Below are 27,419 nucleotides of genomic sequence, written 5' to 3'. Positions count from 1 at the left end.
GATTTTGTTATAATAATGAGTATTGAATTGACGTAATAACGAGAATAATTTTGATTTCTTCATTACCTACTTCTTTTAAATATTGCGGTGTTGTTAATATTTTTATAACGTGTACCGTACAGGTAATAAGTAAAGATAAAATATTTAATAAATAAGGGGAGAAAAAAGGATCCCGCAATTAAGATAATTAAAATGAGAGACATCACATTTATTCTCGGTATTAGGTCGAGCGTCGTATTACGTACCTGCGAATGTTTGCTTCTGAAGAAACAGTCCTCTATGAGTCGCCAGATGATGGCGTTAAACACCGGCATGATTGTACCCTCTATGGCCTACACATCACACAACAGATGGACCCATTCGTCTGAACGAATAGCGTATATTCGGACCGACCCTCTAGTATGACTTTAGATCAAGCTCCATCCGGCATTACACCTTCAGCACCTGATAACCAATTGGGATTCTAATCTGAGCCTATACCCGCGAACGGGACCTCTGTCTAGAATCGCTAGATTTATATCGAGATTTTACAGTGGCGCCCAAGCGGGTGTGTGAGCAACCAAAGTTGCCCCCTAGGGGAGTTGAACCCTAGTCTTATAGAGAGCACGTTACATTGTGACGCCCTATTCAACTCACCCACTCTTCTCCTTTAATAATAAATTAACAAATTATGTACATTTTAAGATTTTCTAATTAATTTAATTGTTAATTAATTAATTTTTAATTTCTAATCTAATCGCAATATTAAGAAATTTTTTTTAATAATGATATTTTTGCGAAAATACTAGAAATAAGATCATACATCATACATCTTATATTATATTCATATGTCTTGATTTCATTTATAGAAGCTTGGAGCATTGATAGAATGAATTAGAAACCGTGTAATCATAATAGGAATAACATGTATGCTTTCCTAACTGTATGTAAAATTATCGTAAATTTACTGTACATGGTAAATGGTGATAAAATTTCGATTTCATAACAAACTTTTTAAAATTTATTAATGATTTATGTGTGCCTTTAGGACCCGGGTGAATTGGCTGGCCATATGATGCCGGAAGTTGGCGTACCAGTTAACAACAGTTGCCCTTCTCGCGATCTTTTCTTGCAGGTTCATTCTAGACTCGTTAGCAATGACGTCACCCAACTCGTCGTCAAGGGATTCCACAAGTATAAAAGGAGCGTTGTGTTGTTTTAGGAGACGAAGGGTATCCCCGCCACAATTGTCCACTGCGACGTCTTCTTCGACGACTGGAACGCTGCCAAGAGAAAAGGCCTCGTAAATGCAATAGCTCTCAGCAGAGCTGCCAAGTTCGGACGCGGGACAAAGTGTGAGATCAGAATCCGATACAGCTTGAATGTAATCGCCATAGAATCCCGTACTAATAAGGATCGATTGTTACGTGAGTTTTTTTTTAATTGGATCAAATTTATATAATTTCATATTTTTACGTGTTGCTCATCTTCAAATAGCACAGACTCTCAAGATTCAACTCCTTGAATAATCGAAGAATATCAGCATCAGCTCCTTTAGTATTGGCGGTACCGAAAAAGTTGCAGACAAAAGGTCTTTGTGACAGGATGTCGATTTCGTCGGGAAAGAATAAGGGGAAGTCTCGGTGTCTAAGTTAAAAATGGATTAAACTATACAAGAATAAATCGCCCGATTAAAATTAAATATATTACGTTGCTACTCCCAGAGGCCATTGAAAAATTTCGCTTTCATCTGTTATTAATTTGTCCCGCACTATAAATACTGCGTCAATCGATCCACCGTTGGAAGATAAATAGGGAATGATCCATTGATTTTTACTGCAGTCGCTATCTCCTAAAATTACTAGAAAAAGGGTCTTTGGTGTATGAGAAATGAGTATGTCATTAAGCCACATTTTCTCCTGTTTCAGCTGCTGAGATGACGAGCCATCAATGATTAAAACAAGATTAGGACTGTAAGAAATGATTTCTGATTTTCCTGACTGGAAAGTGAAATTGATCCCATTCACAGTCTTGGTACCCTTGTAAATAACTTGATGTGATAAAAGCTCTTTCTTCCCTTCAATTAAATGATTCCATAAATATTCACCAATAGGGGCTCTGCTTTGAATATCGACTTGGAAGAATGTGCTGGCTGCCGCTGTTGTGGGTACGACGTTATTGCTCCAGGGAATGCGAGATTCCAACTTTTGCAGCTGGTCGGTGCCGGATTCTATCGGCGCTTCATTTCCACGTAGATTGCGCAGCCAAAATAGAACGGCGCAATTCAACAAAATAAAGGGCGCCAGATATTTTATACAAACACGGACTGCACGGTATTTCACACAGAACGTCATCTCGGTCGGCAATACGTTGAAGAGTTCGTTTACGAATGGTTGAATTTTTACTTTCGAATGCTTTTTGTTTTCTTGGGCGTAGCATCCTTTGGCGGAAATGAATACTTATTATGTTTCAATACATGAAATTTGAACGCATGACAGCGTTTTTTGAACAGCAGGAAGAAGGTAAACAGAAAAAGCTTTTGGCGTCGTCTGCTATACTGTCAATGATTGCTCAGATTGCATTTGCAAACGTCAACACAATAGCTTGTCGATCTCCCAGGAAGAAGTTTCCAGCTAGATACTGCTCAATACAATTGCAATAAGGTATCATTTAAAAATGTAGTAGAATATTTGATAAAAGTTTAAAGACATTGATTTTAATGGTTTAGTAAATGCTCAAAATCAAAAGTATCGTAGTCATAATATTGCCATTGATACTGATCTCTGCAGATGGCTTGTTCTTTTTGTAATAATGATTCATCACTGATTATTATGTTATGAATCATCATTAAATTAGCTTTCTTCTTGATCTGTTGTACTCTTTTGAACTTGAAACAAAAATAGTAAATATCATTTTAAAAATGTTCGTGAAGATTGTTATCTAATGTATAACTATTTAACCAAATTTAGATGATTGAAACAGAAATGACAATCCAAAAGCTGGAAGAACCGAAATTAGAAGAGTGGGATGAGCTCACGATCGAGATGCGGCGAGATTTATTGGCTCTTGATTTACGTATTTCCCTATTTGTTGGCGCCGTACAAAATTTCAAATACGGTAAATATCTCACATTGTAAAAATTACAAAAAAATTGGCCAAACAAAAATAATGATGAGCTTTCTGGTATTCTTCTACGCAGAATCGCTACTCAAACCTATTCCTGCAAACTACCGAAAAAGTGATGGCGAAGCAGATATTAAAACTATCCGCGAATTAGTTTCCAGGCTTCCGGAATTGCCTATTCGCGACCTCAACTATAAACCGGATCCCCAATTAACCACTTTTATGAAGACATTCTTTTTGAACCACAACCAGCAGCTTAGTTTAATCTCTGTAGAAGAACTCAAACGGCAAGTCGGCGGGCAAATTGAGCTACAAATTGCTCCGCGATGGATCTTCCAAATTGATCATGTCTCTCGCAATCAACAGACTTGGGAACGTAGAAAAGCTTCTTCCTCTTCATTTTACGCCTTCCATGGGAGTCGTTTTGAAAATTTCCATTCGATATTGAATTTGGGACTTCATCAACATCTTAACAAGGTATATATACAATCTCGATCTCTTCATTTTACAGTTGATTGACTGATTTGTTTTGATTATACAGACAGCCCTGTTCGGTGAAGGTATTTATTTATCAACCGAACAATCTTTAAGCCTTCAATACTCTCCTTGTGGACAAGGTTGGAGTAAAAGTCAGTTGGGACCAGAATTATCGTTACTCGCCATTTGTGAAGTAATTGATCATCCAGACGTTAAGAGAAGAGGTGAGGCAATTTGAATATATTACGTATCGAATATTTATTGAAATAACAATGAATTCCATATTGATTAAAAGGTTCGAGACCGTCTACGGGTAGTATGGCGATTCCGGACAAATATATTCTCGTAACCAACAACGAACTCGTACGCCCTCGATACTTTCTGGTTTACACAAGACCTAAAGTGAAGACTGTGAAAGTTACTAGTTTCGTAGAGCGTCACAAGTTTGTTTTGTTCCTAAGCCTTTATGTCTCACTCCTTCTCGCAATCGGCCTAGCCAAAAAAGTTGCTGTTTGACATATGCTTGCATGTATAGTGTTATTTAAACTGAGAATTTTATTCTTCTGGTCACATAATTTTTTATTTCAATAGCACACAATATTTTGATACCAATTGTTTAAAGAATTTTATACATTCAGCGATGAAAGCCTAAACACACTTGTTCAGTATGGATTTTTATCAAGCCCATGATAATCCCAGTGAGTTTTGTACCACCCATAAAGTTTCACAGGATCAGTCTTGAGTTTCTTCCATTGAGCTTCTTGAAGTTTTGCTCTATCTATAACAAAATATAGAAATGTAACTAATTTGATACTTTTACAATTACAAAAGACCTACCATGTTCTGCTTTAGAGGCAGATGTTGTGGCAGATGCAGACTTTACTGCTTCATTCTTGACAACTTTGGGGGCACGTTCTGTAGGCAATTTCTTCCCGGTAGCAACCAAGTCAAAGTTTACTCTATAACTAGAAAAGGTTAAACTGGAAGTAATGGACACAACATAAAATAAATGAAATACTCTGGACACGAAGGGTAGAAACTGGCACTAGGTCTGACAACCATTGGCTGATGTCGAGTTGCTGTAGAACTGGTAGGTACCTCAGAAGCTGGTAGCCGAATCGTGGGAAGGTTGATGACAGGTTGTGAGGGAGGAACAGTAAATTCACCCTCAGCTCTCTTTCGTTTTTGGACGTGCTTTTCGTGCTTCATCAAATGCTTTAAATCTAAAAGAAGAAAAGCAAACATAAATAATGCTATAATGACAGTAAGTGAGCAATCAAAACAACCTTTGGCAAACTGTTCGAGATGGTTATCGGGTACATTTTTCAAACCCATCTCATCAAGAATGCCACGAACTTCTTCCAAAGTAAAATCCATGTATTATGTGTTTTAAAAAATACGTCTCTAGTATAAAAATATCTATTCTACGATTATAGTCAAACTTAAAAGAAAATCGCTGGCATCTGATGCGATTACAACACCCAGCCTCTTTAAATATTCAAAACAGACTACGAGCAGACGAAGCCTTTTCTCACTCGCGATCGTTACCTCGTTGCTGCGCGGAGAAGAACGTGTCGAATCAAGTGTAGGACCGAATTGATTAATGTGTGTAACGACTCGTTTCGAATCGTTGAAGAATTGTTAATAACTATACTTTATTTGACTGGTGATGTATTGTTGCTGGCTGGAGCTGAGGAACTTCTTGGCAAGCACACGATTGACAAGACAATGCGGCCCCACATCTTTCCAGAGGTAACTGCCATGAAATGGAGAATTTCGCGACCTTGTAACCAAAAACCAGAGAGTCGACGGTGGGGACATGTTTATGGATTGGCACTGAAGCGTTCAATTCTTAATAGAGTCTCCACAAATGTATCCATGTATGTATAGTTATGTGCGTGCCATTCCGGTTCATAATTCGATGATTGATGAGCGACTTTGGCATGCCAAAATGCAATCTCAGTGACGTGGTCGTTCGTGCAGTTATTTAAAGAATCGGACGTTGCAATTGTTTTTGAATAAATTTACTTAGAATTGTCAGTATTAGAATAATTGTGGTGCACCAGGTTATATACTTGATGTAACAGTACCATGGCTGTATTCATGGCTAATCTATAAACATAGAGATTATAATATAGTGACACAGAGATTAATTATAATAATGTTTATCATGATTCCCACCGAAAACCTCACAACTCTCAATTTCTCTCTTTAAAATTTTAGATGGTCATTACAGCGTGACATGCAGCAGATTCCGAAAAGCTCCTTTTCCAAATCAAGATTGAATTATCCATGATTTTCAAAATATGTACACCGGGGTAAGTGAATCAAATTCAGTTTAAATTCCTTTCTTTGCAGCAAGAGTCTGATCGTAATTATGTTGTTTGGGAACCGATTTCGAATTCGATTGATATTCCGCTGATTTCGCTTTCAATGACGTTCTCCTTTGGCGTCTCTTGAGTCACTGTTCTTTTTAGAAAGAATGGTTACGTGTATAATCCCCACGGCAATCTTACAAGCTTTATTTACCCCCAATTATTTATTGCGGTTTACCGGCCGAAAAAAAAAATAACTAGTACTGTACTGTACACGTGAAAAATGAAGAAATCGAAATTATTCTCGGTATTAGATCAATTCGCGATATTGCGAAACTTGCAGATGGCTTTGTAGAGGTCGTCTATGAGTCGCCAGATGATGGCGTTAAACACCGGCATGATTGTACCCTCAATGGCCTACACATCACACAACAGGCGGCCCCATCTGTCTGACCAGAATTGCATATTCGAACTGATCCTCTAGCGTGACTTTAGATCAAGCATCTCCTCGGGCATTACTCCGAAGCACCTGATAACCAATTGGGATTCTAATCTGAGCCTATACCCGCGAACGGGACCTCTGTCTAGAATCACTAGATTCGCCGAGTTATTTCGTTCTCTTCACGGTGGCGCCACAGTGGGAGTGTGAGCAACTAACATTACAACTAGGGGGTTTGAACCCCAGATCTTGTCAGGTGCATCTGTTCTTAAGTGACGCCCTATTCATTTCACCCACTCGCCTCCTTGACGAACTACTTAAAAAAATATATTTGCTCGTAGAGGATGGAATCTGGCGAATCGATAATTAATTGATACATCGATCCTTAAATCTAAAGCAATCATTTTTTTTAAGAAACTTATTTTTACCTTTCTGTTTTGTGTCGTTCGTTACGGTTTTTTTTTTAATTGCTCGCAATCAAATAGTAACTTAGTAACTATTGATCTGACGTTTCGCTTAAAGAAAATATTCAGAAAAAATTTCACGATTTTTGCCAAATTTTTTATTTGAATAAGATTCAGCGACGGAAACGGACGAGTCCAAGACAAAGCACAACATTGACCATCATCTAATTTTTTCGAGTGACAGGAATTCGGTAGTTGAATCACTTAATCAATCTGATCCCCCCCCCCCCAAAAAAAAAATCGCACATTTTTTCCGAAATTAATAGAAATAAGATTCAATGTAGAGAAATAACCTCCGTTTTGATTTTTGAACATTCGATTCATTTCTCATTTTTTAATTAGAAATATGGTCCCCTCGGGTCCCCTTAAATTTTCAGTCGATAAGACGCAAAATTAAAACGATGTCTGATTTTCCCCGAATACTATCACCCGACGGTGAACCCTTTAATCGAACGTAATTACTCGTGAAATTTCGTCGGCACAAGCGTATGAGTGGGCGGAGCAGCTCGGTGCGGGCGGCTCCCACACGCAGGGCCATTTTCTCCTGACCGCACATAAATTCACTTAGCATCGATCAACAGCTTAGGTTGAGGCATTAATGAGGAAAAAACCAGGAAGTTTATTGTTCACCATGCGTATTATTACCCACAACAAATCAAATATCTATTTCAAGGGGTGGACTAATGACTGTTGACGGATATCGATTCACATGAACATGCGCACGTAAATCTTTTTGGGAGAAAAGAAAAATCAGAGAAAAATAAAGTAAGACAACTTTCTTGAATGAAATACATGGAAAAAAAGCTACTGTTTGATGAATGATGAATGCAAACATTTTTTCCGATCGACTTGAGACGGAATTAGGTACACCCATCGCTTTTAAGCTCAGCTCAACATAATCGAAAATAGATTTCTTTGTAGTAAAACTTTTAGATGTATCGTGGGAGGTTGTTTTTTACATTGGCGTTGTTAAACAAAACTTTTTTTTTCCCTTTACAAGCAAGTGTAATCTTTGTGTTCTTATATTTTTAATATGAAATAACCAGAACACAACCTCTGCGTAAAAGTAATTCGTCGTAAGTTGATAACTTACCCTAGTGACAAAAAAAAAAATTTTACCGTTCAAATTTATTGCAATTCACCACCGCCAACTAGCGGGTAATCTTCAATGCCTCTCTTACTCTGCCTTTTTGTAGGGAGTTATCAGTGTCGATTAAAGAACAATTTAGTTAACTAAAGAATTTGATTGATATACAACGTTTGTTTTTGTTACGACGATCTCGAACTCAAGTGACGTCTAAATTAATGTATTTCAGTGCATGTTGCCATTATTTTGTATTTTCATCAAAAGTCTAACCGCTGAACTTTGGTCTGTAAAACGAGAGCCCACCTTTTCCGATGTTCCCCAAAATTTGACCGGGGATTGACGTGCTTGAAACGGACAACGTAGGGTTATCAAAAATGAAAGAAAAGCGATATGTATATGTATTATATATCCCTACTCTACTTTCAGATCCCTCGAATTCCCTAGACGTGATTTCTTTCTAAGGGCAACGTAGAGTCTTCAAGATTGTAAGAAAAACCAATTTATATATATGTATTCCTACTCTACTTTCAGATCTCTCAAATTTACTTTTTACAATGTTTTTTTATTTTGTTGACAAAGATATATGAGCTCTCTATGTCAGCTCTTCCACTCACGGAAACTACTGGAAACTACAGGGTAAAAAAGCGAATTTTCGGACAGCGTTTTGTTTGTAAGCTTATTCTTATGGCATTTGTGTGGTGGAAGTCGATTCTTATCAAAATTCCAATTCTTATTTTTAATTATGTATATATATTTTTTTTTATTCCGAAAACATATAGTATTTTTAAATATTCGAAAAAATGTCCGGGGCATTTGCGTTTTGTCCGAAAATTCGCTTTTTTACCCTATAGTTTCCAGTAGTTTCCGTGAGTGGAAGAGCTGACATGGAGAGATCATATATCTTTGTCAACAAAATAAAAAAACATTGTAAAAAGTAAATTTGAGAGATCTGAAAGTAGAGTAGGAATACATATATATAAATTGGTTTTTCTTACAATCTTGAAAACTCTACGTTGCCCTTAGAAAGAAATCACGTCTAGGGAATTCGAGGGATCTGAAAGTAGCGGAAAGTAGAGTAGGGATATATATTATGCATATACATATCGCTTTTCTTTCATTTTTGCTGATAAACCCTACGTTGTCCATTTCAAACACGGCAATCTCGGTCGAAGTTTGGGGGACATCGGAAAAGGTGGGCTCTCGTTTTACAGACCAAAACAGCGGTTAGACTTTTGATGAAAATACAAAAATAATGGCAACATGCACTGAAATACATTAATTTAGACGCCACTTGGGTTCAAGAATCGTCGTAACAAAAACAAACGTTGTATATAAATCAAATTATTTAGTTAACTTAATTGTTCTTTAATCGACACTGATAACTCCCTGGTACAAAAAGGCAGAGTAAGAGAGGCATTGAAGATTACCCCATAGTTGGCGGTGGTGAATTGCACTAAATTTGAACGGTAAAATTTTGTTTTTGTCACTTTAGCGTTTCATATCCATTTTTTTAAGTTAAAATTTAAAGAATATGTCAGATAACCCCGTCTCGCCCCGTCTCCAAGACAAGCTATTGTCGTTAAGTACTACACGGCACGGATTGAATTTTCTCTTTGGCAGCTTATTAGAAATCTCTCTGTTTTGAACATTCTCGATTCATTTCTTCCATTTAATTTAATTCGAAATTTTGTCTCCTTTAATTTTGAGTTAATAAAACGCAATAAAAAGATATCCGATTTTTCCGGTTACCACACAGTCGCACACGATATGTCGTTCATGATTCCATCAAAAACCCCACATGTCTTAATTGCTTTCTTTAAAATTTTAGATGGTCATTATAGTGGCGTGCAACCCAGATTCCGAGAATCTCATTTTCCAAATGGCGATTGAATCATCAATGATTTTCCAAATATGCATTGGGGTAAGTGAATCAAATTCAGCTTAAATTCCTTTCTTGGCAACAAGAGTCGATTGTAATTTTTTTTGTTTGGGAACCGATTTCGAATTTCGATTGATGTATATTTTCCGCTGATTTCTCTTTCAATGACGTTCTCCTTTTATGAGCAAAAGATGGCGTCTCTCAGTCACGCAGTTCTTTTTTTTAGAAAGAATGGTTGCATTTGTAATCAAAAAGAAACAATAGACCCGTGTACCAGATAACCCCCCACAACAATTTCCAAGACAATGAGCTGTTGTCATTAAAACGACAGATTGAATTTCCTCTTTGACAGCTTAGATGTCTCTCTGTTTTCAACATTTGATTCATTTCCCCCTAATTTCATTTAGTTAGAAATTTGGTCTCCAGACGCGAACGAAATTTTCATTCGATAAGACGCCAAATTAAAAAGATGCCCGATTTTCCCCGATTATTATAACCACTCGACGGCGAACCTTTTAATCGAACGTAATTACTCGTGAAATTTCGTCGGCACACGCGTGTGAGTGGGCGTAAAGCAGCTGGTGCGGGTGGCTCCCGCACGCAGTGCCATCTTCCCCTGACCGCCCATAAAATTCACTTAGCATCGATCAACAGCTTAGGTGAGGCATTAATGCGGAAAAAAGCCGGAAGCTTATTGTCCACCATGCGTACATCCCAAAACAGCATTATAATACCCCAAAAAAGAAAATCAAATATCTATTTCAAGGGGTGGACTAATGGCTGTTGACGTATCGATTCACATGAACATGCCCACGTTAATCTTTTTGGGAGAAAAGTAAGACAACTTTCTTGAATGAAGTACATGGAAAAAAAACTACTGTTTGATGAATGCAAACATTTTTTCCGATTGACTTGAGGCGGAATTACGTACATCCATCGCTTTTAAGCTCAGCTCAACATAATCGAAAATAGATTTCTTTGTAGTAAAACCTTTAGATGTTTCTATCTGTCGTGGGAGGTTTTTTACATTGGCGTTGTTAAACAAAACTTTTTTTCCTTTTTACAAGAGGAGCTCGTGAACAAGTTGAAATTCGTGTGTGTCTTGTAGGCTCCTGGGTTTTCTTCAGTGCGTGATTCCGCCAAGGTACTAGTACTACTCTCTCGTAAGTCGATCCCTAGAAGCTTGTCGTATTTGTTTGTTTACTCCGATAGACAAGATGGATTGGTTTTCCTATTGAGCCCATTTTAATTTCCACCTTATTCTTTTGTTGTTGCTGTTGTTCCTATTGTTCCTATTGTTTGTCCATATCCCCTACAGGGGCTGGATAAAATAAAAGTGCCGATAGATCTTTGTAGGGCCCAAGCTATTTATATGGAATACGGTTGGGTCGGTCGGTCGTAGTTGTACCCAAGAGTCCACTCGATGAAATTGTCTTTATTCTCCATCTCTTCTCGATAAAATACAACCGAGTTTCCCTCCTCCTTCCGTTTGAATGCGAAATTGAATAAAAGAGAAAAACGCCTCCGAGCTGCTGCCGGCCCTTTTCCCTAAAAAGCTAACCTATAAAACGTGTTGTGTTGTTTCCACGCCAGTTGTTTTTCTCTCTCGAGCTATTCCGAATTGATGTCCGAAGCTTAAAAAAGAATTCCAGAATAAAAGGTATCCCGCCATCTGACTTGTTTTTATTCTAACCGCAGGGAATATATAATGTTATATAGTTACATAGAGTATAGCTTTTTCTTTTCTGGCTAAACAATACAACATTTGCTTTGCCCAGCACACTATTATATAGCATCTCTGCCGGATACGTGTGTGTGTATACTTAACACTGCGGATTCATTTCGCTGTTTCTGCCTGGCCGTCGACAAAGAGAAAACAATTTTCTCTTTGTCAGTTCGTATAATTTCCGCCACAAAATAAAATAATAATATCTATTTTGTTGGTTTTCGCCTTATACTATATATGAGATATTCTTGTTTCCCCTTTTTCTGGCCGACATCTTTTTCCACTTTTGGGTCGGGTGCAGTCGGAAATGGGCATCAATGACAGCCAGCCAGTCTAGACACACAAATGTTCGTTGCATTCAATTATTTTTCTACTTTTAAATAAACATTGTTTTTCGCATTGCCCAATTTGGTTTTCAAATGTAAACGTGTTGCCGAATAATGCAACACGCTTAGGCTTACCACCACTCCAACTGACTAAAAGGCTATAATGTCTTACTTGAATGATCTCGAGCAAATTGCTTTCAAGTCCAAACTTTGTGTTGAACAAAGAGCTAACATTGTTTAAAACACACAGCGCAGCAGCCATTTTGATTCAACGATTTAAAAAAGAAATAATAAAAAAAAAGAATAAATAATCCGTTCCATTTCCATCACGTCAAATCGGAAGAGCCAAGCGTTAACGACTGGATTGTCTCTCCTGTTCACAGTTCGATGCTCTCATCATATTTCCTTGTGCACTAAAAAAAAGGGAGGGGCACACATTCGAGTGTGTTTATTTTCCCTTTTTCTATTCCACTCGCGTCAATAAAATTGTCTTTCCATCATATTAGCATTCGGCAGACTTCCCCCGAGGATTTTGTAACTGAAACAAGTTTATCTCTTTCGTCGACTGTTGACTATGACAACAGCCAAGGTAGAGTCAAAGTTGAAAAACCCTTGATATTACCATATGTTATTCGTAATTGTAATCATAACCCAGCAACTTTGCATTGTGTGGGTCTTGCGATCGTTTGTCGCCAAGGGCACGCAATCAACTTCCTTCCGCTTTCCTTTCCGTCGCAGTCAACATAGCATGTCGTTATTTTTCTTTATCCCACCCGGGAAAATGCAACAGATTTCCCAAACAAATTAGTCTGACTTGTTGTTTTTCTTTAAAGAGAACGTCGCCATCGCTACTATTGAAAATCAGTCAACGATAAAGCAAAAGCGTGAGGGGGGAAGTTGTCAAATTTCAAACAAATCAAAAGCTAGACAAAAAAAAAACATTTGAGCAAGTCAAACAATGGCGTGTTTGATACTACTCTCTCGACTCCTGGGGACGTCCCCGGTGGCTGCTGCTGCTGCTGCTGTGTGTACACCATGCTATTGTAATAAGGCTCTGACTCATTGCGCAGCCGCACGCGTGACATTTATTTGCATCTTTTTTTGTATTTTTCATTTCAGGATCAACACTTTGTGAATTGCCGGCAGCAGCAGCAGATTTCCATGGGAAAGGGTTTCAATCATCTCCATCTGCTGGGTGGGGTTTCCATTTTTTCTTTTATTTCCTCCCAAGTTGAATGAGGATCTCATCGCCGAGTGAAGGATTTTCGTGGAAATGAGGCCAGCCTTCAAATTTTCGAAATGATCAAATGTGGTGACACAACCCACACAAAAAGATAAAGGACTATGTGACGGCCGTCTCGTATTACTTCACCGAATCCAGATGTCTTCATTTACCCGCTTCAGCCATTGGGTTCGCTGCGGATCCCTTTTTTTGCATACATTAGACCCAACAGCTCTCCCATCTTGTCGATGGGATTGAGCTGGATATTTTTCAAGAATAATAATAATAATGTACAGCCTTTCTTTTCTTTTTTTCTCCCAGTTGTTCTGCGAATTCGCCATCTACTTGGATATATTCTTGGGCTGATGGATCCTGCGCCAGCAGTAAAACCTCCCCCCTCCGGATGACTGTGAGGCACTGTCGAGAGCAAAGACGCCGAGCGCTTACGGTTGGCTCCCTTCAGTCGCTTCTCGCCATTCGGTCGCTTCAGTGAGCCAGTTTTTCTCTCTCTTCAACTCTCATCCCCTTGTAGTGCTGTTGTGGAATAATCATATAAAAATAAAAAAATAAAATAGGGAAGGGCCGGTGATCAATTCCATCCGGAATCATGGATCTCATCTGCTCGCAAGCCATCAACGACACTCTTACCGCCCTGAGGAGGTAAAGCAGCATCTGCTGGGATTTATTTTATTTTATATTTTGGGGGAAATTAATTGATCTGTTGGGAAATCAGCGGAGTGATGATGGCCAACGAGACGCTGGATGAATTGGCGACCCTGGAGAACACGTTGGGAGCCAATTGTACCGATTGGTGGTTGTCGAACATCAATCGGACGTCGTCCGAGTTGGACGACGACGACATTTCATCGGCTTCCATCAATTCGACTTACCTGGACCGAGAAGAGAATCCGTCGTATTTTTCCAGAGACTATCGCGTCGTCGGCACCTTTTTCCAGGGTCTTATTCTGCTCGTCGGTGTTCTCGGCAACCTCCTTGTCGTCATGGTAACACTTCATCATCTTTTTCTTTTTCAAAAATGAATCAAATCCGTGGCAATCGCTTGCCAATTTCGCATCTTCATTTCCTAATTATCGCCACTCTCGTGTCCAATTACGCGTTGGGTGCTGCCTGGGTCTTTTGACAGGTCGTGTACCGTACGCGCTCGATGCATTCGCCGACCAATTGCTACCTGGTGAGTTTGGCGGCCGCTGATTGCGTCGTGCTCATCGCTTCCGTGCCCAACGAGATCCTCTCATATTACGTCATCGGCAGCCAATGGATTTGGGGACCCATCGGCTGCGCCGTCTTCGTTTTCCTTCAGAATTTGGGTAGGCAAAACAACAAAAATTGAAACAAAAAATTTAATTCAACACATTCAAGGCCCCCGTTGAAAAAGTTGAACATTTTCTGACTCATTTCGTTCTAAATTGAATAACAAAGTTTGAAAAATGGGAAAATTGACTTTTGTTTTCTTGCCAGGAATCAACGCGTCGTCGTTGAGTTTGACGGCGTTCACGGTCGAGCGGTACATCGCCATCTGTCACCCGATGAAGGCCCAGAGCGTCTGCACCGTCAAACGGGCCAAAAAGATCGTGGGCGGCGTTTGGGCTTTCGCTTTCTGCTACTCGTCGCCGTGGCTGGGCCTCACCGTCACCGAGCCCATCCACTACAAAGGATTTCAAACGGTCGAGCGCTGCGCCATGAAACTCTCACGCCAAGAGTATCTGGTATAGAAAATTGTCTTCTATTTAAGTTAACAATTGCTGGGGGATTGGTGGGGAGAGACTCTGCTGCTGTCGTGTCAATATTTGTTTTTGTTAAAGGGTTATTTCTTCGCCGACATTGTGGTGTTTTATTTGGTGCCACTTCTCCTCTCGTGCGTCCTCTACGGTCTGATTGCTCGCGTCCTTTTCAACGGCCATTTCAACAAATACCCCGAGGTGTGTCGTCACGACAATCAATCGTCGGTCGATCCAACCAAAAGCTCAAGGGTTCAGGTCAGTTTTCAACACAAAACAAATTTTCTATTTCCAGCAGTCTGTCTGTCTGTCTGTGTGTTTAAACTAAAAGTTTACCGGCCCAGCTGCCAAAAGTCCCGCCGAGCTCTGTGCCCCCCCCCCCTTTTTGGGTCTGTTTGAACTTTTGATTCCCCTACCAAATGTTATATACCGAGTTTATTCGGTAGGATGTTCATCTACTACTACTTTTGGGCTCCCTGAATATATTTATAGAGCGTCTGGGCGTATTATTGGTTTAATTGGCCAATTTGACTTTCTACCTCCCACCGTTAAATGTTTGGTTAATGAGAGAGACGCTCTGTGCACCGCAATCGAGTTGTTCTCTTCTATTTCTTCCTGCTGGCGGCCGCGGGAGGGAAAGACTATTTACTTATTGAAATGGAGTCGCGTCCGCATTGAGCGGTTGACGGATGTACTACTTTGCCGTTTCTTTTCATCTCTGATTTAGCCCGCCAAATTTGAATTTCTTAGAGCCAGGCGCCCAATTCCCCGTAAATTGCGTTACGAATCAAGAGTCGAGTAACTGCGTCTGTCGTCAAATGTTATCGTTGATGACGTTGGAACTTTTTCGTCCTTTTCTATTCCGCCCCTTGTACGACGTTAAGATGATTTTGAAATTCAAAAAGAAAAAAAATTTGAATATTCAAAAATCGAGAAATATAATTTTGAAAATATCAAAAATTTGAATATTCGAAAATGGGAGCGGGTAGATCTTTGCAACACAAAAGAATCGACGTAAATAGGATTCGTGCGCAATAGTAATGGGTTATCCAGATTGGGCACATCATCGAATCGATCAAATCTTTTCCTCTTTGTACTGCGATATCTATCCCGCAATAATTGAAATCTCCCCTCTCCCATCTCCACGAAGTCAAATGAGCTTTATTACCCGTTCGTTTCGCCTTCGGACTTGTTGTGAGACGGCCAGAGAAAGAGAATAGAGAGAATCTATCTGCTTTTTGATTAGATGAGATCGTTATCCTTTTTGCTAATAGGTAGTATAGCCACTTTCTCGCTTGTCATCATTTGTAGACTGTGTGATGGACATCAAAGCCGAATTCGATCACGGCGACAGCTCGGATGAGAGGGTCTCCATTTCACTAATGAGTGTACACAGTGTCGACACCGGCTCCACGACGGTATATAATGTTATAGTAGCAGAAAAAGGACAAAGGACTTGTTTAAATGCTGGAATTGTAAATGAATGCTAAACCGTTTGACACTTTTGCGCTTTTCTTTTTCAGCCTTTCCTATTGGTTTTTTGGGTGGGAGGTTCACAGTCGTCATGTACACACGATCCGTATTGATTTCCCGGATTTCCAATGTTATATAGCCGCGGCTCGACCGCTCACGAGATGATCAATCGATGATCGCCGATCCTTTTTTGTTTCCCCAAAATAAAAGATCGTTTATTCTTTTTAATCAAGTGCGGTGGAAGAGACGTCGAGCGCCTGATATGACAGAGTGCGAAAAAACAAATGAAAAACAGCTTAGATTTGATATAGAGATACACATCTTTCTTTGAATTGGATCTGGCGGAAATAAATCGCAATCTAGCGTGTGCCCGACGTCTATGTCATCCATCATTTATTGTTAGTCAGACCACGCCACATAGCAGGAGAGAGGGGAGTCTCTCCTATACATCCGTAACAAAAAATGTATGTAGATATTCTGTATATTATTTGGCGCCTAGAGCTGCTCGGGATTATCCTTCACAATAGGCAAAAAGTGTACGTAACATATAGGGAGGTACTCTACAACGAGTATAGTCGAGTCAGGATTCGACGGAAATGTGAGTGTATATCGAGCGCATTCATCCGCTTTGATTGACAGCTCACTGGACGGACCAAAAAAAGAGAAAAGTCCCGACACGGCGGAAATGTAGATGTGTGGAGAACTCATCGTGAAAAGTACACGTGTCATCTATATAATTCCGCTGGAGCGCTCTCACACGCCCGGAAGCTTTGTGCCCGTTGGGTCTTGTAGAGATTTTCGGTCCAAGTGCGAACATGAAAAATATTCCAATGAATCGATACATAAGAAGAGTGTGTAGACATGCATATAGTATAATACTAGTACTATAAGAGCGTGTCGCTGTAGGGGGTGTGTGTCGTGTCGGCGGGTCACGAACTCGTCCGGGAAAACTTTTGAAGATTTGACGCGAGCAGGTTCTTTTCTACTTTTCAATTATTACATTTTTGGTGAGGGTTTTTTGCTTCAGGGCGGCGGGAATGTAATAATATCACACACGGGTCGGCAACTTTTCCTAAAAACGATATTATTCACGTCATTTGTTATTACTTATTAAAGATATTTATATAACAGCAGCACGTTATGTTTGCGAGCTCGGCGGAAATTGTGAAGGATTTCCTTTAATATTTGACATTTTGGTCTAAAAATATAGTACGTATGTGATTTGGGTGTTTTGAGCGTGGCGTCACCAGGTCTGCAAACACAAGTACACAACCACGTAACTTTTCAAAGTAATTGACGTGCTCTTTACTTTTTCTTTTTCCAGCCCATCTGTGTTTGAGTTGGGCCGAATCTGCTCGGTTATAATGAAAAGTTTCCCCGACGTCAATCTCTTTTTCTTCCCAGGTCTTAAGAAAAGGGAAAATAACTGCGTTCTTAATGTCAAACAGCCAAAAAGAGAAAAAAATGGTTGGTGATTTACCAGAGTTGGAGTTGTTGCCATTCATCGTGAATTTGGCCGAGTTCGCCTGAAATTTCATTAAACTGGCGAGAAAAACAAAATGAGGTTCTATAGTTTATCATCCTGTTGCTTCGAGCTTCATCTATTGTACACTACACACACGTCAGTGTAGTCGGTTGTTTATTGACTCGTAAAAATGTGACACGAGTCGTTTTTTATCGGCTATACCTGAAAAGAAAAACCAACCAATCTTTTACGGTATTTTATTTTATTTTATTTTTTGCCCACCGAAAGAAAATGTTTGGTCGATATTGAGGAGGAATCCGAGCCGGGGATTCATTGGCGGGAGGACGACGTTAATGACGCAACACTTTTGTTTACAGAGTTCCTCACTTTAGCCGGCGTGTTATTAGTCTCACACCATTTCTATAGGAAAACAAAAGCGGAGGATAATCGGAACGGTGCCAGGCGGAGGCCCACCCAAACACAAACAATTGAGCTCCGTCTAGATTTGAAATGGAAGAAACTCTATTGGCCAGCGGAGGCGGCGGAGGCGATGGCTAAAGCAGCTGCTGAGTGATGTCATTTCCTCTCGCCCGTTAGTCGCTCTCCCATAACACTTTATATATATACTACTCCGGCCGGATTCTTCTTTTTTATCCACCAGCTGCAGCACGTAGCCTTATATAAATTCCAGACTAGAAAAAGGCAACGAATTCAGAGCGGTTCAAAAGCGGATGAAAAGTTCTTTTTCTTCAACTCCGCCAGCCGGATGTACAGATGTGCATGCATATGTAGATGGATGGACGGCCGTCTGTGTGTATAGACGAGCTTTATTTTTTTACTGCTTCAAGTATACACGGGCGAAAGGCATCTGTGTGTGTGGTGCATAAATGGAAGTTGTCCAAGACGAGAGAAAACTATTCGATGATGCCAAGTGCACAAGATTGGAAGAAATCCCGAATACACGAATACAGAAAAGAAAAGTTGGTACGCACACGCAGCTCCGGAAAAGTCTATTACCTCGGCTCTCATGTATTGCAGAAGTGGGGTGTGGGGTGGGGGCTATTATTATGTAAGAGTTTGCCTTCACAAATCCCTTTTTTTTCTAGACGACCGTCGAGTTCTAAAATAAATTGACTTTTCGGCAAGTAGGACTATATATACGGTTGGCTCAGATTGGTACCTCATTAAAAAAAATTACTTTTATCCTGCGGCGGTGTCGGTGGTTGTAGGGGGCGTCTCATCATTTTTTGAATTTGCGTGGTGTTGCTGGGCCATCGTTATAATTCCCAGCAACATTCAAATAAGACAATTTTTCTTTTCTTATTTTCATTGAAATTTCACACTGCGATGGCGATCGATTTCCTCTTATTTGTGTTGTGACAGCCGAAACAAAAGACGGACGATCTAGCGATGGTATCATCGTGCAATAAGACTCGCCCACTGCCTGGAAACAGAAAGAGTAGAATTTGATTTATATAAATATTCGCGTGCGCCCGCACTGAAATATATAACACCAGCACCTCCGCCGCTCGATTTGTAATATCTTGTATAAATCTTGATTCCGGTTAGACTGGGCTGCTGGAAAAAAATAAAAATAAAACTTCCAGCCATTTGTGATTGAGTGTGGGTGTGTGTGGCACGCGCTCGTGAAATTTAGTTTTTTCACGATTTATTCCCGAATGCTCGGGTGCTGTAGAGGGGCTGGGACATTGTGAAAAAGTTGCGTCGACGTTTTTTCTTTTCAAACCAAATTCGGCACTCCCCAAAGTTCGTCATTTTCTTTTTTGTCCACCTAAATCGGCCCAGTCCGCCGACAACTTTTCTTGTTGGTTTGCATCGAGGTGTGAGATGAAGGACAACACACACGCAGCGATTTCGTGCGGTTTTTTGGGGGGGGGGGTCAACAAATTCCGCCCAGTAAATATAATGTCACCTTCTTTTTTTAAAACCATAATTGGATTTCTATTCTGCTAACTTTTTTATTCTTTGGCTGAGAATTTCCTTTTTTTCCTTTGAAATTCCAATTGTGTGTGTCGGGGAGTTCCTTGAAATTCCCGCCCGTAAAAATATTATCTACCCATACTTTTTGATTGAATTGCATAACTCAAAATAACGGTGGTGTTGTATATAGTAGATTAGAGTATATTCAAATTTAAAGGCGCGTGATTTACGGACTCGTTTGGCTTTTAATAGTAGCTCGGCGGGGGTCGTTTGTTTTTTAAGAAACGAAATGAAATCGCGGGCGGAGGTTTTTTCGAACCGCCAAAAGAAGAAAAAACTAAATTCAATATTTGTTTAGAGTGCGACGTTATTTTGTTTACATTTTCCAAAGAAGAGTAAAAAAGCCGGGTATATACAGTATATATTCGTTATAAATCAATGCATATGAGAATTTCCCACTTCTTTAGAGCAGAGAGAGCTACAGAGTATATACAGCTCAGGCTATATCGCGGCTGGTGTATATTGCACACACACACATATATAATATGTAATGTTGCTGGCCCGTAAATAATCCGGCGCGGCCAAGTATTATATGAGTGTGCTGTGTGCTGCTGTGCCGGCGTGCAATAAGTTATATATTATAACCCAACCCAGACTGTATATATAGAGACGGCATCAGCAACCCACCCGTTATTGGTATCATATGTAGGCCAAAGCGGGATAAACGACTGTACGTTTTCCCGCGCTTAATTTTCCCCGCCGATGGATTATTTCAGGATTTTGCGGAAATGTTTTACATCGGCGGCCGAGAGGCTTTTGAATTTATTTGGCTATAGTTGCGGGTTTATCCTGATATCATTCTGAGCTTGATTCGGACCAGAGCAAATGATGAGAATCAAGCAGCGGTTGCTGCTGTGTTGTCAGACCGCCTTTTATTTCTTTTTTCTCTTAGCTATTTTATTAGGCAATGATGTGTAATGACGCAGTGCATTTATTAGGCGACTCTATTAGTCCTTAAAGACGACGGTCCGGTTCTTCTTATAGGCATTTCCTTCTAGGCACTTTTTCCTAGCTCGGTCCTCGGTCCTTGTAATAATCGTAAGTAAAATCTTGGCTCACGCTCAAAATGCAATTGATATACCCACCCCGGAAGGGCACGGAGAACGAAGGACCCGTGATTATATTTATGGATGTGACGAATAGATGGAACGGAAAAGAAAATTTGTCGTCATAATAACCTCGCCCTGACTGTGCTGTGTGTGTTTTGCCAATATAATAACATGGGCCAAAGTCCTCATTATTATATACCATCATTTCCTGGAAACGGAATATAAGGAAATGTCGTGAAACTCGGCAATATTATATTTCTAGCCGGGCAAACAGAAGCCGAATATAATGAGTTGTACATTTACTTTTTTTTAACATACGTCGTTTTCGCCCCCCACAGGTCGTGAAAATGCTGGTGGTGGTCGTGGTAATATTCGCCACCCTCTGGCTACCCTACCGCGGCATGTTGGTGTACAACAGTTTCGCCACCATGTACTCGAAAGCAAGTTTCATGGACCTCTGGTTCCTCATGTTCGCCAAAACTTGCGTCTACATCAACAGGTAAAAGGAAATTTAAAATAAAAAAGTTTAGTTGCCCCGAGTGAGGTTCGAACTCACGACCTCGAGATTATGAGACTCGCGCGCTGCCTACTGCGCTATCGAGGCTTGTGACCCAATTTGAAAAGTTTGAGATAAATTCCTGTTTTTGAACTGTTTGCAGTGCCATCAACCCCATTCTGTACACGGCCATGTCCATCAAATTCCGTCGAGCCTTCCAGCGAATTCTACTTTGCGGTAAGCCAATTGCCAACCCAAATTCAATTCTTTCCCCTCAGTTGGACAGACTAGCACGTAGGCCCCTATACAAGTTGAACACGAACTGTTTGAACTTGTGACAGCAGTTTCCAATTCCAAAAATGAAATTCAATTAGGGGATATTATATATATTTTGCTGGAGAAAGCATTTTGATTTGAAATTGCTTTTTCCGCATATCCATATTTTTATTTTCGCTTGAAGCGCATTTCTCCACGATGGCCAAACGACTAAAATACTTTTCGCCAAATGCGAATATAGAATTCAGAGAATTTAATCGACGTCTATCGCAATTTTAAAAAATATTCCCACTCAATTCCTCCCAACGCAAATTGAAAATCAAGCACAAAATAATAATAACAACTATTTCAATAATCATCTCCGGCTCCCGTGAACCTATTAACGAATTGCTCGTCAAGATATGAAACTTTTTTTGTAAGCCGCTTAAGACATGCCAAGCAATTTGAAATGGTCGTCGACTTTATTGCACTGGAAAGTTCATCAGATTTTCCTTTTCGAGGAAGCAAATCAGGTGCTCCATTACTATAGTGACTCCACCGTTGACGAAATATAAAGTCGTGATTATTTCATCAAGAAATGTAATGAGTTCCTCCGAATCCTTTGACTTTCATTTCCCAAATACTATCCAACTCTGTCTACTTATTTTTAAAACCCCCCCGATTATTATGAATTGTCGAAAGATGAGATTGTTCTGGCGGAGTATAATAATGACAGGCGGATCGATAGCAACGCACGGGAAAACCGTAGAAACGTATAATAGACTTTGGGGGGGCTCCATATAACAGCAGCAGCACAAACGGAAGGATTTATAGTGCAGCAACATCTAGCAGACGGTATCAACTGGGTAAACTCTTTTGATTATTAGGCTCATTAGTTTTCCCTTCTTTCCCTTTCCCTCCCCCCGTGTAATTATACTCTTTTTCTTTCTATCTAAAATATAATACGTGTTATATTTGGGGAATAAGAGAGATGACAATATAGTATCTAGCTCGGAGGAGGCAGTGGAGGCTTATGGGGCACCGACAAAAGACCCAAGACACGCGGAGACAAATATGGCGGGCAGCGTTAATGAAATCCGGATTGTTCTGCTGCGCTCGACGTGGCATAAAAGAAAACAGCTAGCATTACAATCAAAGGATTGTAATGCTATATTTACAATTAATCCGCACCCCCGAGCTTTTATTGACTTTTCTTTATTTTCTTCATCCGCCCGGATGAGTCTCTCTCTTCTCTTTCTTTATATAGTAAATTGTAATTCATTATGATTAATATTTATGGACCTTTGGGCCGGGATCTTTTTTCAAATACATCCGACGTCATCGTATCATTTTCCCTTGAGGATTTTTTTCTTCTTCCCTTATACGGCCGTCAATCTCACAAAGCCTGCGTGTCGGATTATATTCCGGCACACACACATGCACACACACAACCAGCGTGTATAGTTAAATATATGGCCAGCTCCGAGCTCTGACTAGTCCATCAGACTTTTCGACGTCGGCTGTCTCTTATTCTCTTCCAGGCTCTCCAGGATATACAGACCGCCAGCAATTGGCAACGTGTGCCAAACAAATAAAAAACAAAAGAATAAAAACGTCAAGTCTCGTGCTGTGCTAGACTGCTGCTTCTGCCGGTATAATTACATCCAATCGCGAAACACCGTCCGCTTGTTTCTGTGCGTTTATTCCAGCCGGAACGCGCTACTGCTGTTGCTGACGAAGTTTGCCAAATCATCAACTGTGTATAGATTTAGCCAGTGTGTGTGTGTGTGTGTGTGACGTGCTCATTTGCCAGCTGGCTTGATTAACTCGGACTTGAGCAGTCGCAAGCGCATTTTCTATAGAATATCTGTCTGTGTAATTATTGTGTAATAATGAGTAGCAGCAGCAGCAGCTATAGACGGGATTTCTTGGCTCTTGGCAACTTATAGCATTTATGAGCTTCTCCCACTTTTGTTGGTATCAAAGTTGGCGTTTAATTATATGCAGAGCCGCCAACAGCTCCCATCGCTCGCTCTCACATGTATTATGTATACCTGTTATGTCGTTTGCTATTTCAACATTTGTAGCTAGGCGACATGCCGACTAGACCGCCGAATTCGACAGATTTTGTTTCATTATTATTGTTGGCCATATAATACTGGCGGCTGACATTGTAGTTACATAGTCTTTCCTATGGAAACCTTTATGAGCTGCCGTCGGCTCGGTTGTAGTTGCCTAGGCATTTTTCTTACTACAACTTGATCAAGCCAAAATATGAAAACCCAATTTTTTTATTTTCGCCCATGAAATTAGCACGTGAACGACCTTATTTCCTTCCTGCTGCAAATCAAAATGGAGAGATCGGCTTTCACGAAATTGATCACGTCGATTTATGAAAGGAGCCCAGCAACCCGTCGATATTATCGACGTTATCCCAGATACTACGTCATCTTTTTTTTTCTATTTGAGATTTCCCTATGTACATACGAGGATAAAAGGGGGAAAGAAGCCGTATAGCGTAGAGAACCGACCTTTAGAATAGTATTGCAGTATATTGCATAAAAGATTACGGCCGCTCGCTCGTGTTCTAAGAGATTGGCAACATCCAACAGGCGATTGGATGGAGCCATGGAGGCCGACTATTGTTGTCCGAGACCAGCACAGTCGCGGCCGGGAGCTTCTACATAAAGGAGCACTCCCACCAATTCCCTCCCAAATTACCGCAGGAAAAAAGAAACAAACAGGAGCCTGTTGTAAATGATGTGCAACGAGTTTTGATGTACACGAGAGAGTCTTATATCCTACTACTACTTGTTCTACATATACTATAACACACACATACGCAGCTCCTTGTTTGTTTAAACTCGAGTTAAACTTGATAGAACCACCTATCCTTTGTGTACATTTTTATGCCCCATGTTTATGTAGGTCGATCTTCCACACCTATACACGTCGGCGGTGTTATTCCTCTAACAAAATATACACAAAAGATGGGCGCTTTCGCCAACAGACTGTGTTTGTATTGGCCTCAAAGTGAACCGCAGCAGCAGCAGCAGCGGCGGCTCCTATTTGCTTGAAATAGGAGCTCAACATTTTTTTCGCTGCGGTGTTTACGCAATTTTAATGGCCTGCCCGGCATGCGCCGCGAGGCAGATGCTGAGGACACAAAGCAAATAATATAAAAAGGAAGAAATGTAAACTTTTGGGTAGGAAACTGGAAGCGCTGCTCTGCTGGTCGGAGGGAATAACAAATCTCTTCTAGTACATTAGGTTACGCATGGCAATGTGCTGCTGCTCCTGACTGAGTGACAATAAAAAGAAGGAGTTTACTGTGTGTGCTCCCTGACAGCTGGACATCCTAAATTCTGTCCTGTTAGCACAGTCTTCTTCCAGCTCCGGCCGATTTTTCATTTAGTATGCAAACGTCAAGGGGTGTCTGTGTGCACGAGATCGATGCCAGGAGCCCATCACTCCGACGTGTGTAGGGTCCTGAATGTGCCAGATTCGTACGACTAGAAGATTGAATTATCGACAGAGAGAGAAAGAAAGCAGAAGAAGCCAATAATATGAGCTGACGTTCGATTTTATCGATTGATTCGTTCGGTAGAAAAAAGATAAAAATTTGGGAGGAAATAATAAAAAGATGGAAAATGGAGAACAATGGCACCTCGATGTGTCTTGTATACATTGCCTTCGGTTATCTTTTGGAAACTTTTCTTCTTCTTGTCCCGATTTTGTTGATTTTTGATGATTTTCTCCTTCGGGACTTTGCCAGCGGTGACATGAAAAGAAAAGCGGATCTCTCCGTCGTTTGTTTTTCGGTGGTGGTGGTGGGGGGGCTAGACACAATAGTGCTGCTGCTGCTGCTCTGTGGTAATAAAATGATGGCCCATCAGCATTTGATTGTTTCCCCACTTTTTTTCTCTTTCGTCTGATGTCCTTTCGACGGTCTAGAATGGCGTCATTCCGTGAAACGAGATGTATCCCGATCCTGTTTTTCTCTTCCTCCTATCCGGCGTGTCACGCTCCAATCAAACGCCAAATCATCGAGCCCATCTTTTGATAGTTCTTATAGATTCCTAGAATCTTCTTTATTTTTTTTTATTCGCCCACGAGCAATGCGCATTGTCGTTGAGTCAACCAAACGAAATCGATTCGAGAGAGAGAAAACATCTTTCGCTATATGGAAGGAGAAAAAATGCCGCCGGAAGAATCGACATCACCCTGATGGGAACTGGAATGTCATCATCATCTTGGCAGAGTGCGCCCATATTCCAAAAGTTATGCCGAGCGCATTTGACAGGTGAATAGGGGGACTTTGTCGTGGGGAGTCGACATTGGAACTCGATGAATGTCGTTTTCCTCCGTTCCAACTTTTGGGTGATTGAACATTAGCCGATCTATTCCGAAATGGAGGAAGTTGGGGGGGGGGGGGTATAATTCACGTAATATGAAATTGGGGATCAATAATACTCGATGAGGCAGCAGTTGTGCAATCTTTGCGAAAGATGATTTGAATCGAAAAAAGGTGATGGCGAATTATTGCTGTTTTTAAAACTAGACGGAAAAGCGAATGTTGATTGCTTCGTTAGCGCGAGAGTTGCCAAACATTCGTCGAGTGGGCGAAAAAGGTGGGAGAAGAAGGTTGTCGTTTGGAGGCCAGACGATTTGCCTAGCAAAATTCAACAGACGATGAAGGGCGACCTGTTATACACATCGCCAGAAACTTTTTTGATGTGTCGAATCAAAGACTTTGCGCTATTTAATCTAACCCCCGGCGCTTCTTTGATCGTTTGAATTTCCCGCATGCTTCAAATTCGACATTTGATAATGAGGTTTTTTCCTGATGATGAATAATGTAACTTTTTGTTTAAATTTTTGTCTGCTATTCTATTTGGCAGGGCGCAGTACACTCAACCAGCAGAGATCTCCCGGCACGCAAATGCGGCACCTCGGACACTTGGCCTGAAAAGAAACACAAAAACTTGAAGAAACCATTTGCGTAATCAACAGTACCAGGCAACCTGTGTGTGCGTGTGTTGAAATATATTCCACCCGATTTGCATGGATTGACGTAAATTCTCCTTTTCTTTGGTATTTGACTGTTTCATATAGTTTATGTAAGAGAAGTGCGGGGCTTACACGTGAGCTCATCCCACGTGAGACGAAGGTTTCTTTCTTCTTCTTCTTCTTACTGATGAAATGGATGCCCACGTTTGTTGTATGGAACTCTGCAAAGTCTCCAAGTGTACAATAGGCACGTATAAAAAAAGGCCGAAGGAGCGATGCATTGGGTTCTATATTTATATGTACAAATCCTCATCGGGATTGTTGAATGTTTGTGTAAATTCTATCAAATTGAATGCTCGCCATTCAGAGACGCTCTCTTATTATATTCGGTCGTGATTCATTTCGTTTCCACTCACTCGCGAGTACAACAATCAAACGTTATTCGTACGCTATATATTCTACTCTATACCCAAATCTAAATCACATATTATATTATAGCTCCTACCTGACTCATTGATATACGATTGTACATACACCTTGATTTTAATCCGTTTTTTTTCAAACATGAGTGTGTCATTTAATTGTTTCAGAGCTTTGGAGAAAATCAATACAAACATTTGATCGTCGTATGGGCTGCTTTAGTGTCACTGAAATCTAAATTCGCCAGAGGAAATTTCTTTCGCATTTCAAATGCTGGCGCGGTATTTTCACATTGGAATTTCATTAGGTGGATTCGTCGTGTGTGTGTGGGTGTCAAAACGATTGACCAATTCTTATCGATTCATAAAGGAGAAGAGCTCAGCCGTAAACATGTAAAGAATGCAAACAAAAATAAATATTAATTTAAAAGAAACCGCTCCCGCCAACGGTTTCCATGGAAATCGTTTTTTGAAG

The 27,419-nt window shown here is 40.4% G+C and overlaps 4 protein-coding genes and 1 non-coding gene across 10 annotated transcripts; 2 read left to right on the top strand and 3 right to left on the bottom strand.

Moving 5' to 3' along the window:
* Window positions 1–993: 993 nt before the first annotated feature.
* LOC124316312 (ribitol-5-phosphate xylosyltransferase 1-like) lies at window positions 994–2,333 on the bottom strand. Its single transcript, XM_046782222.1, has 3 exons — window positions 1,690–2,333; window positions 1,456–1,626; window positions 994–1,385 (listed from the first exon to the last, which is right to left on the bottom strand). The coding sequence occupies exons 1-3, from the start codon at window positions 2,331–2,333 to the stop codon at window positions 1,004–1,006; spliced, it is 1,197 nt and encodes a 398-aa protein (XP_046638178.1). The 3' UTR covers window positions 994–1,003.
* LOC124316093 (protein mono-ADP-ribosyltransferase PARP16-like) lies at window positions 2,305–4,145 on the top strand. Its single transcript, XM_046781833.1, has 5 exons — window positions 2,305–2,642; window positions 2,949–3,096; window positions 3,179–3,579; window positions 3,644–3,803; window positions 3,875–4,145. The coding sequence occupies exons 2-5, from the start codon at window positions 2,949–2,951 to the stop codon at window positions 4,093–4,095; spliced, it is 930 nt and encodes a 309-aa protein (XP_046637789.1). The 5' UTR covers window positions 2,305–2,642; the 3' UTR covers window positions 4,096–4,145.
* On the bottom strand, window positions 4,103–5,248 carry LOC124317315. 3 transcript variants are annotated; one of them, XM_046782759.1, is made up of 4 exons: window positions 5,128–5,248; window positions 4,598–4,802; window positions 4,417–4,544; window positions 4,103–4,357 (listed from the first exon to the last, which is right to left on the bottom strand). In XM_046782759.1, the coding sequence occupies exons 2-4, from the start codon at window positions 4,786–4,788 to the stop codon at window positions 4,242–4,244; spliced, it is 435 nt and encodes a 144-aa protein (XP_046638715.1). In that variant the 5' UTR covers window positions 4,789–4,802; window positions 5,128–5,248; the 3' UTR covers window positions 4,103–4,241. The 3 variants fall into 3 exon arrangements, with proteins under 3 accessions (XP_046638715.1, XP_046638713.1, XP_046638714.1); XM_046782757.1 differs by lacking the exon at window positions 5,128–5,248 and adding an exon at window positions 4,866–5,088; XM_046782758.1 differs by lacking the exon at window positions 5,128–5,248 and adding an exon at window positions 4,866–5,088 and having other exon boundaries at window positions 4,417–4,538.
* LOC124315598 (thyrotropin-releasing hormone receptor-like) lies at window positions 5,245–27,154 on the top strand. Of its 4 annotated transcripts, XM_046781389.1 has the most exons (14): window positions 5,245–5,331; window positions 5,803–5,897; window positions 8,311–8,394; window positions 9,713–9,805; window positions 12,935–13,226; window positions 13,359–13,526; window positions 13,613–13,697; window positions 13,771–14,041; window positions 14,182–14,365; window positions 14,517–14,764; window positions 14,861–15,034; window positions 21,103–21,263; window positions 21,424–21,497; window positions 26,417–27,154. In XM_046781389.1, exons 7-14 carry the CDS (start codon window positions 13,645–13,647, stop codon window positions 26,482–26,484), a joined length of 1,233 nt encoding a protein of 410 aa, XP_046637345.1. In that variant the 5' UTR covers window positions 5,245–5,331; window positions 5,803–5,897; window positions 8,311–8,394; window positions 9,713–9,805; window positions 12,935–13,226; window positions 13,359–13,526; window positions 13,613–13,644; the 3' UTR covers window positions 26,485–27,154. The 4 variants fall into 4 exon arrangements, with proteins under 4 accessions (XP_046637345.1, XP_046637336.1, XP_046637360.1 ...); XM_046781380.1 differs by lacking the exon at window positions 8,311–8,394; XM_046781396.1 differs by lacking the exons at window positions 5,245–5,331; window positions 5,803–5,897 and adding an exon at window positions 7,220–8,243.
* Window positions 21,296–21,368, bottom strand: Trnam-cau. The gene has a single exon. It is a non-coding gene; the product is annotated as a tRNA-Met (tRNA).
* Window positions 27,155–27,419: the final 265 nt, after the last annotated feature.

The sequence above is a fragment of the Daphnia pulicaria genome, chromosome 1 (assembly GCF_021234035.1).
Source record: "Daphnia pulicaria isolate SC F1-1A chromosome 1, SC_F0-13Bv2, whole genome shotgun sequence".
In the NCBI taxonomy this organism is placed as follows: Eukaryota; Metazoa; Arthropoda; class Branchiopoda; order Diplostraca; family Daphniidae; genus Daphnia; species Daphnia pulicaria.
This window is presented reverse-complemented; position numbering and strand designations above follow the sequence as displayed.